The following is a 9,383-nucleotide window of genomic DNA, read 5'->3' as shown; positions in this document are numbered from 1 at the left end:
TATATGGTGGTAATGAAATGCCTTGTACTACCATGTTACTACAGTAGATTTATTATTGCTAATTAATATACATTTCCCATTTATGAAGGTAGTTCTGATGCACTGACTCCACAACCTTCAACAGAATTGCATTGGGGGGGGGGGGGCGGTGCTTGGATATATGCGTTCATCTTTCTGTAATGATCAGTTTTAATATTTTTGGCCCCTTCAACTTATAGTTTCATTTCTTGGAAAATGTCTTTATGACTTCTATCTCCCCCAGTATGGTTTCCAATGACTGGTAATGCCTCCTCATGGTATAAACCTTCCTGGAGCTGTCTTTTTGTGTGCACCTTATTGGATCTAAATAGGCATCTGACCAGTTAATAATATGATCTACATCAAGGAGACTAGCAGCAGGTTTTTATGCTTTTCAAAATGCCAGAATGCAAACTGGTATAATAGCATTAAAATTCCAATGGTTAGATTGCTTCTGAAAACATATTGCTTTATTAACATTGACATTAAAATGTTGTGCTGCATATTTTAAGAAACAGTATTGTCTCAAGCAAAATCCTCCACAGCAATCTCACACAGTCCACTTTCTGGAATGTCTGTTTTTATGCAGTAGAAAAATCTTGTGTGCACATGACTTAGGTGCTAAATAGAGTTGCAGTCAAGAGCAGAATGGCAGAGAGCCAAGGAATCACACCAGTAATTTAACTGCTGCAAATGCCAGATTTTATACTATGATTATAATATTGCTGCTGTTAAGGAGTCTAACAGCCTATCATTCTTTCCTCCAATGAGTTCTGAAAATTGCTCAGCCAGCAATGCTTAGTTTAGTGAAATCAAGAGTACTTCTTCCCAACTCAAGAATGGAAAATGGAATGTTGGTGGACAGGAAAAGAGATTTAAAGATGGGCTTAAAGCTAACGTCAAAAACTGTGGCATTGACACTGAGAAATGGAAAGCATTGGCCCTTGAGTGCTCTAGCTGGAGGTCAGCTGTGACCAGGAGTGCAGTGGAATTCCAAGAGGCATGAATGGAGGGCGAAAGGGAGAAACGTGCTAAGAGGAAGGGGCATCAAGCCAACCCTGATCGGGACTGCCTTCCACCTGGAAACCGATGTCCTCACTGTGGAAGAACATGCGGGTCAAGAATAAGACTACACAGTCGCCTATGTACCCACCTCCAAGACACTACACTTGGAAGGCCATCAGACTCGGACAACGAGGGATTCTACACCCCCCCCCCCCCCCATCTCTCCCTCTTCTGCACACCCACTAAATATTAAGTTTGGTCAGGATCTTTTCTTTTTCAGATCACAGAATCTTGTGAAGCTACTTGTGGCTGAAGCATGAGGTTTTAGAATTTATTTGTTCCCTTTTTAAAAACATCCAACTGTTGGGTTACAGATTCAGTAGGAAAACAAGCACAGCTCCATCTTCAGAACTGTTACAGACAGATGAACGTAGTGTGAAACTATGTATTTCTCAACACATTTCATTGCCATCAGAGATAGAAACATGAAAAAAAACCTTAGAGTCAGATTTTCTTTGGTATTTACTAAACCTTTCCAAGCAGTCAATCAAGAATAGGAAACTGACTGTTCAACAAATTAAATATGTCTGGTTTTCATAAATATAAATGTATGTCTGATGACAGATGTGGACTCTGGCAACCCTATTTCTGAAATGAAAATTTCCTGAAAGGAATTGTGGATTCAGGGACATATTTTTGCCAGCCCAGTTCTTAAAGATTCTTTATGAAATATAAAATGTTCATCTGCTCTTGTTGTTTATCCCCTTCCTGACAACAGAGGGGCATCACAATTGGTCTTGAAATAATCATTTCATAAAATGAAAAGTGAGGAATAAAAAGCAAGAGCCGGTGAATTCTTGGTACAGTTTTTCATTGAGTGAGGGATTTTTAAATTATAAATAAACATTTATTGTAAAAGGAAAAAGAAACAAGTACAACATAACACAACAGACACACAGAACTGTTACAAGTATTCAGAGCCGTCCACTGGATGACAAGCAACAAGGTGTCCTGAGATTCAGTGAGTACATTTCTTTCAAAAGGGAGATGTGAAGAAGTCCACCTTTTGATGTTAGCCATTAAAGTCCAGCTAAGTACACGACTAAAAGAAGCCAGTCTTGTGAGCTAGCTATTTTTGCTGGTTGTTCTGGCAAAGTTATCCTTGCTGAGTAGGGAAGGGAAGACACTCAAAGCCACCAAAGATTGTCCACAAGTTTAGAAAATAGTTGTTTCTCTCTCCTGTGGTTAACAGTCTGATAATCCAGACGGAAGCATAGGTGGAAAACACGATATCCAACTCTTTTGCTAGAATTAGAACTACATGGCAGAATGAATTGTGGAATACACTGATCGTCAGACCTGTAGTCAGGCAGCTTAAACAGAGCACAGGACTTGGGGCAATAGCCACAAGAGCTCAATATTTTTGATCTGTGACCATTAAAAACACAGCCTTGCTGAGAATAGGCTGGATCTTGCTGGCAAACAGAGTTCTTGACTCAACTACTGCAAGGAAGCCACCAAGATTTTCAAATTGTTTCAGGTGACTCAGGTTGTGAGCAGACAGCTTGCAACAACTCCAAAAGGCAGTGTACCCTAAATTACACCAATGTCCTTTTGCATGAGTCTCAAGTTGGGTACTCACATTAAAAGTCAACTAAAACCACCAGGTACACTTAAAAATCTTGGGGTTGGGCAACATCATTTTACTTGCTCATTTGCCTAAGTAACACATGGCAGACACATACGTTTGCCTCTTACAGAGACTGATTTAGAACCAATTTTAAACCAAGTTTTATCACTGCAGTTTCAATGATAAAACCTATTCTAAGGAGTTCACTTATGATTTTTATTTGATCCCCCAAGTCCCAGCTCTGGAACAAAATTAATAGTCATCCTCATTGAACATGTCACAACACATTCAAATCTTGTAAAGTTTCCATTTCCCCCTTCTTCAAAACAAATGATTAACAATCGTTTTAAAAAACAAAACAAAAAAACCTAAGGGTTTTTTTCACGGTTATAGAATAGAGACACAATCAAATCAAACAAGATTTTATTTCTTTCCCCAAAGTTCTCAGCTTTTCAACCTTTATAAATTGTGATGGTATTAAAGGACTGAAGGTAATTTATATTGATAAGAGATTCGGACCCAATGCTCTTAACTTTGCAACTTTCTTTCTAGAACAGTTATCCAAATGTCACTGTAAACAAAATAAATGTGAATTTTGGAGGGTTTCCCCTTTTATAAAGCATTAAAAGGTTTCATGGGAGTTCCAGTATGCAATGCCATTTTTAATAAAGTGCAACACATCTCTGTTCTTTTGGAAACGATATCATCCTCTGGTCCAAATCAACCAGGTTATGGCTGCCAAATGGAAGAATAACTAATTTAAAGTAGTCTTATTAATTTGCCTGTGAACACATATAAAAGTATATGTTTTAGGATATATAGGTATGTTCCAAACATACATTTATTACAATCCAGGAATTATTACAATCCAGGAATCTCCTCAAAACAAGGCAATTCAACTTCATAACAAAACATAAAAAATTGTCTAGAAACAGCTAGTCTATATGTGATACAAAACCTGGGTCAAAGATGATGTACAGGCAACTTGTACCTTGCCTGTTTTGCTTCTGCTTTAACAGCTGAAGTAGACCAAAGAAGCCTTGTCCAAAATAATAGCTGAAACATAGTTGAAACTCTGATACAAAAGAATTATACGTATAATTATCTTTTAAACTTTTTTTTAAAGAATGGTAACATGATACATGTTAGTTTCTTATGTAATGAAAAAATTACAGATCTTGAAAAAGATGGAAAATCTTGGGGCTGAGGTGACTGAAGGTAAACTGGCTTGATTTAATACACATATGGATCAGACTACTTAAAATGAGATTATTTTAGTTTTTATTAGTAATTCTGTTGGCAAAAATTCTTTTTAAAATTTCTACTGAGTGGTTGCAAAATAATGTATAATATTAGTATTGTTAAATCACATCCCAAACTATGACCAAACTTTTGTTTGAGATTTTGTTGAGATGCCCTGGAATAAAATATATGATTACTCCCATGGTCAGCTTTGGCATATTCAAGTATTTAAGACATATGCTCCAACTATCACGTAGCAAGAATTGCCTTCTTTGTGTTCATGATGTTTCTTGAAATTTAGACCAGCACTCTTAATTTTCTATCTGTGATTGGTTCTAAATAACAATATAAGAAGCAGTGGTGCTCTGTCTGGAGTATGAAGTTATTCTATCCCATTATATGTTCCATCTCAGTCTGTGTTCTACCTCATTCTGCTGAACATGTCAGAGCAAAAGCTTCAGTGACACACAGCTAAGTTCCAGACATGTTTCCTTAATATATATACAGAATAGTACTTTGCTCCACAGATAAAACAGTATTCCATAGCATCTTTTTTTTAAAATGGGAAACCAAAATATGTTATCTTAATATTCTGCCCTGAACAGTGTTTTCACAATATTTCTGCTGTTATACAGTTAAGGTATAACTATAAGGTAAACTAAGAAGGCAAAAAGGGAGGAAAGTTTCTTATAGTGAAATTCTATGCTATTAAGTAAAGGGAGTTTCATAACTCATTATCAAAAATATACAGGAGCTGGTGACCCAACAAATTGAGGAAATCTGCCATTTTAGCTTTTTTCCTACAACCAGATTTTCTGAGACTTGAGGCTATTTCCATTCTAGGTATAAAAATTTCTAAATCTTCCTAAATGTCTCAAAATTCTCTACATGTATATTAGCCAAATTAAATAGGGCAAGCTATTTCCTGCCTGAAAGGGTCTATACTGTGCCTGCTTGCCAAATAAGTGTTAGAGATTAACCACCTTTCTCCCAAAAATATTTACACATGCTAATTTACACTAGCATGGCTGAATACACAGAGATGGAAATCCAGACTTGACCCAAGCATTAAAGACCCCAATTGACTTATCTTTCAACTTCAGTTCCTGCTACATTCACATTTTTAAAATCCAAAGATTTTTCCTTTCCAAATATGGAAATATTGCATAATTTGGTAAATTTTTATAAAACACAAGCAGAAGCAAAATTATTTGCAATCTCTAGATTCAACGTGGCAATGAGAAAAATACTAAATTCTTCATTCTCCAACTATTGAAGTTTGGCTCAACTAAAATCTTGATAGTTGGGTTGCTCCAGGGAGCCAGTGAAGCAAAATGTGGTTTACCACTTTCATTTGTATTTGTTGTACAATGCTTTTGACACGAAATAAATAAACCACTTTCATTCAATGCATCTCCATTGTTTTGGTTGCGTTTAAGTATGCCAGGGAACTCCTCATTTTCAGGGGATGCAGTAAAATTGTCTATGAATTAATGGGATTACATCAATCATATAACACATTTTAGGAAATAATAAATGTAACATTGTATGGGTCAACTCTTATCAGAGATTCCTAGAAATGTTAGTTTCATGAGTGTGTTTAAAAAAACCCTCCTCTGGTAAAAACTTTGGGGAATTGATGCAAAAGGAATAATCTTCAGAGTTTTCTGTAGGTATAGGATGGCTATTAAAATGTCTCATGTGTGTGATGTATCGGCCATTCTGATGTGACTGGCTAGCAATTATTTTTTCCAAGGTGCTAGAGACTGGCACCATATTTGTGCCCATTACCTACAACTGTTTCTCTTTCCCCCTACAAATTGTCCAAGGAACAGCAGCAAATGCCATTAGTCTGTAGACATTGAGTAGTAACAGTAGAAATGGTGCAACATTTAGCCTCTACAAGAGTGGGTCCTAGTTGTTGTTCTACAGAATAAATTGTAAGAAAATATTGGTGCATTTTCTCTCTGTTCATAAACCTGTTTCCTTTGAAAACTTTGCAAATACAAGAAGTTTACAACCACATTCTAAGAAAACTGTATGGAACTTAAAACTTGGACTAGATTTTAAGTATCTGAACATTAGAACTTCACTGACACTGGAGATGATTCTCCTTCACAACTACAATTCAGTGAATAAACAAAACAATTGCTAATGGGAAATAAGCTCCTGCAAATATAGCCATGTTCAGAAAGAAATACCAGCAGATAACATTGTTTGTGTTCATTTTTACTGGGCAGGTGAATTTTTGAAAGCAAATTGGGGCATGGTTTCTAAAAGAAACTCTTATCTCTGTCACCCAAGAGGAAATACAGTATCAAGTATCAAAACGGTAATCAATGCTCAAGTACTGTACAGGCACAAATACATGTACATTGTCATTTAAGAGAAATGCAAAAACTATTTAGTATACCAGTTTAGAGCTCTTTGTACTTCACAAATTTAGGTTCAACTCAGCAAAGAAGTGCATGCAAAAATACAGGACGCACCTGCCCCAAGTTACAGTTTGCCTTATTTGAAGGGCAGAATTATTTTAGTTCTTGCCTGGAGTGATCAAATTCACAATACATAAAAGACAGTTTCAGGTTACTCAAAATTAACAAAGAGGGTGTACGAATGCAGAACACAATGTGTGTTTTATTTTTCTTTTTAACCATTAAAACAGAAAGGTCTATGTTTTTTCTCAATTGAAATTTTATCATTAATTTTGACATAAGGAAGCAAAAATGAATAATTAAAAATAGCCATACCACACAATACATGTGAGAGGTGATAGTATTGGTTGTTGGCTGTCTAACCACAACCTGAGATTTCCCAATTAAATATAATCCAGAGACAAAACTAAGAAGCAAAAAAAATCCTGTTTTTTTCTTCACCATTGTTTCACTTTGGATGGGTTCTTTCACCCAGTTATCAGTGGTCATAGTTAATGTTCTGTCAGAAATCTATACTAGATCTCAAAATGATGGTTCCAGGGCTCAACCTTTGTGATATAGCATTAGAATCTGGTAATTTGTAAACAGGTCACTGCAATTACTGGTAATGAGTCCCATTCTGCTCTGCTGAGTTCTGGTGAAGATAGTAATTAATTCCCTCATCTGGAGTGGATAACTGAATTAGAAATGGCTTCCGTAATTCACACTGCAGCCAATCACCCCTTACATCTGATATGGATGAAAGTAGATAAAGTTAGGTTTCTTAGAACAGCCAGAGACCTGCAGCAAACTATTTGCAACCTACAGGCTGAGAAGCAGTTAAGAAGATAAAGGATTTTAAATATATATTTCTGTTATTTCAGGAACCTGCTTTGAAGTGAGAAAAATAAAGCAAATAGAGCACATATTATTAAGTGCATTTTACACCGTAAAGAGTGCCTACTATAGCCAGGATAGTAATGGTTTGTAAACACTTTTGAGGTGACAATATTTTTTTTTAGAGATGCAAGGGTACAGTCCACCACTGAAGAGACTAGTAGTGCTTTTGAAAAATCAAAACTGGTGTCATTAGCAAGGGTCTCCTGAAACTTAAGGAGCCTAGAGAAGCTTAGTGAACTGGGTGAGCCTGGTGAGTTTCATAATATTTTCTCTAGACCACTGCCAGAGTTGGGAATATCCTTGTCAATAGCACATAATTCAAAGATATGTGCCTCCTGCCCTATATCTCATAGTCCCAGCTATAAGAACAGAATTTGTTTAATCTCCTGATATTCCTTACCTACTGTCATATTTCTAACAATATTTCTAATGCCCAGCATCTCAACCTATTAGATGTCAAGCGTGAGGGAACCATCAAACCCCACAAACCTGGATTTAACAGTCTCAGATGCAGGCAAATAATATTCTTATGCCTTTGTTTTCAGCTTTCTGGTCAAGTAATCTCCTCCCTAAATTTCTTACCCCATGGGCCATTCTGTTGCTTCTGTGAAGAAATGATCCCAGGGGTGACAGGTTAACAGAATGTGTCAAAGCGTCAAAGACAAGGAGGAACAAATAATATCTATTCTCCTCCTAGAACTGCAGTCTTCCTAGTGTTTCCATATTACAACAGAACCCAAACAAAGCAATACAGCCCGACTCTGTTGCTGATTTCTTCCTCACTCTAACAAGAAGCTGTGACTCTATTCTGGAATATGTGTGTGAATTCTACAAGGCCATCCTCATGACGCTTCTACTTGTTTGTGAAATCAAAACTTCACTCACTCATGTAACAGAAGAGCATGTTCTTCAAAACTCTCTTAGTCACACCATTGAAGAATCAGGATACTTGTGCCTTTATTACATAAAACTGGATCAAGCTATATGCCAGAATCTGGATGATGTACCTTTGTTCAAACTCAAAGGAACTGATGTATTGTAAACAACAGTAATAACCACAGGTTTGGTTGTCTTACAGGTCCGTTCTCATTTATGGAAGATATAAATGATGAAGTTTCCATAGAATCAGATGAGATTGTCCAAAAAAATCCAAATGCTCCCAATTGTCTACCTTTTCTTTCTAACTGGCTTCCAACAATGAGGATCCTCTCTTATTTCAATGAAAATGATCAGGAAATTTACTCACTCCAAGTTCACCTGGGCCACAGCGTCCATAGAACTGTATCCATTTTCCATGAAAATCTCTGTGTACCGTCCCATTTTTATGGCTTCCAGCCATTCACCTACAGATCTGTAGACACCATTTCCCAGTGGACTGTGTTCACCTAATAAATTTGAAACTCTAAAACAAGAAAGCAAGATACACATTAAAAAATTGGATATCACATTTCAGGCATAAGGTAATATAGATATGAAGAACAGGAAATAGTGATCCAGTGGTATTAAAGTGTAAAGATTTCCCTCAGAACCTGATAGTGAAAGAACAGTACTTTATGTAGAGTGCAATTGTAGCTATGAGCACAAATATGGTTCTGGACCAGGCCATAATGTGGGGACAAATGCTTTCCAGCCAAATAGATTTGGAAACAATTATCTGGATCAGAGCTTTCCAAATTATGTGTTGCAGTACATTAGTATGTCAGGCTACAATGCATAGATGTGTCTTGTAAATGTGATGAAAAACCACTGAGTCTATGTGAAGTAAGAAATACCAATTTGGATGCATTTTTGCACAGTAAAGGGGCCGATTATTATGATGCACTAATATATTCCCCTTGGAAAACCTTAGAAATATATGTTATTATCTTACAAAGCAAATACTGTATTTCAAAAATATAAATGAAATATTTTCATGAGCTATATTGTGTATCCATACATTTTGTTAATACAATATGTGTATGTGTTTGTATTGCTTATAAGGGGTTGGTTAACCTCCAGCTTGCTAGTAAACAAAATGTCACAAAATGATGCATGTCCAAAAAATGGAAAATATTATATTAAAAAGGTGTAGGTATAAACACCACAAACAAATGTCATTCTGCTTCTTACATCAATATGTGTGCATGATTGAGGTTTGTTGAAATACTGCTTTAGTGACTGTGATGCATATAAAC

The 9,383-nt window shown here is 36.3% G+C and overlaps 1 protein-coding gene across 6 annotated transcripts in view; it reads right to left on the bottom strand.

The window, feature by feature from the left end:
• epha5 (EPH receptor A5) overlaps window positions 1–9,383 on the bottom strand; it is a 296,129-nt gene that overhangs the window by 8,364 nt on the left and 278,382 nt on the right. For 5 of the 6 annotated variants that reach the window (XM_008118796.3, XM_008118797.3, XM_016996657.2 and 2 more), the window contains one exon: window positions 8,456–8,611. In XM_008118796.3, the coding sequence (XP_008117003.2) occupies window positions 8,456–8,611 (156 nt within the window). Of the gene's footprint in view, window positions 1–1,333; window positions 8,612–9,383 lie in introns of those variants that run through there. The other variant, XM_062957835.1, reaches the window with a different exon arrangement.

This window comes from Anolis carolinensis, chromosome 6, assembly GCF_035594765.1.
Source record: "Anolis carolinensis isolate JA03-04 chromosome 6, rAnoCar3.1.pri, whole genome shotgun sequence".
NCBI lineage: Eukaryota > Metazoa > Chordata > Lepidosauria > Squamata > Dactyloidae > Anolis > Anolis carolinensis.
Note: the sequence above shows the minus strand (reverse complement) of the source record. Positions and strands in the feature narration are given on the sequence as shown.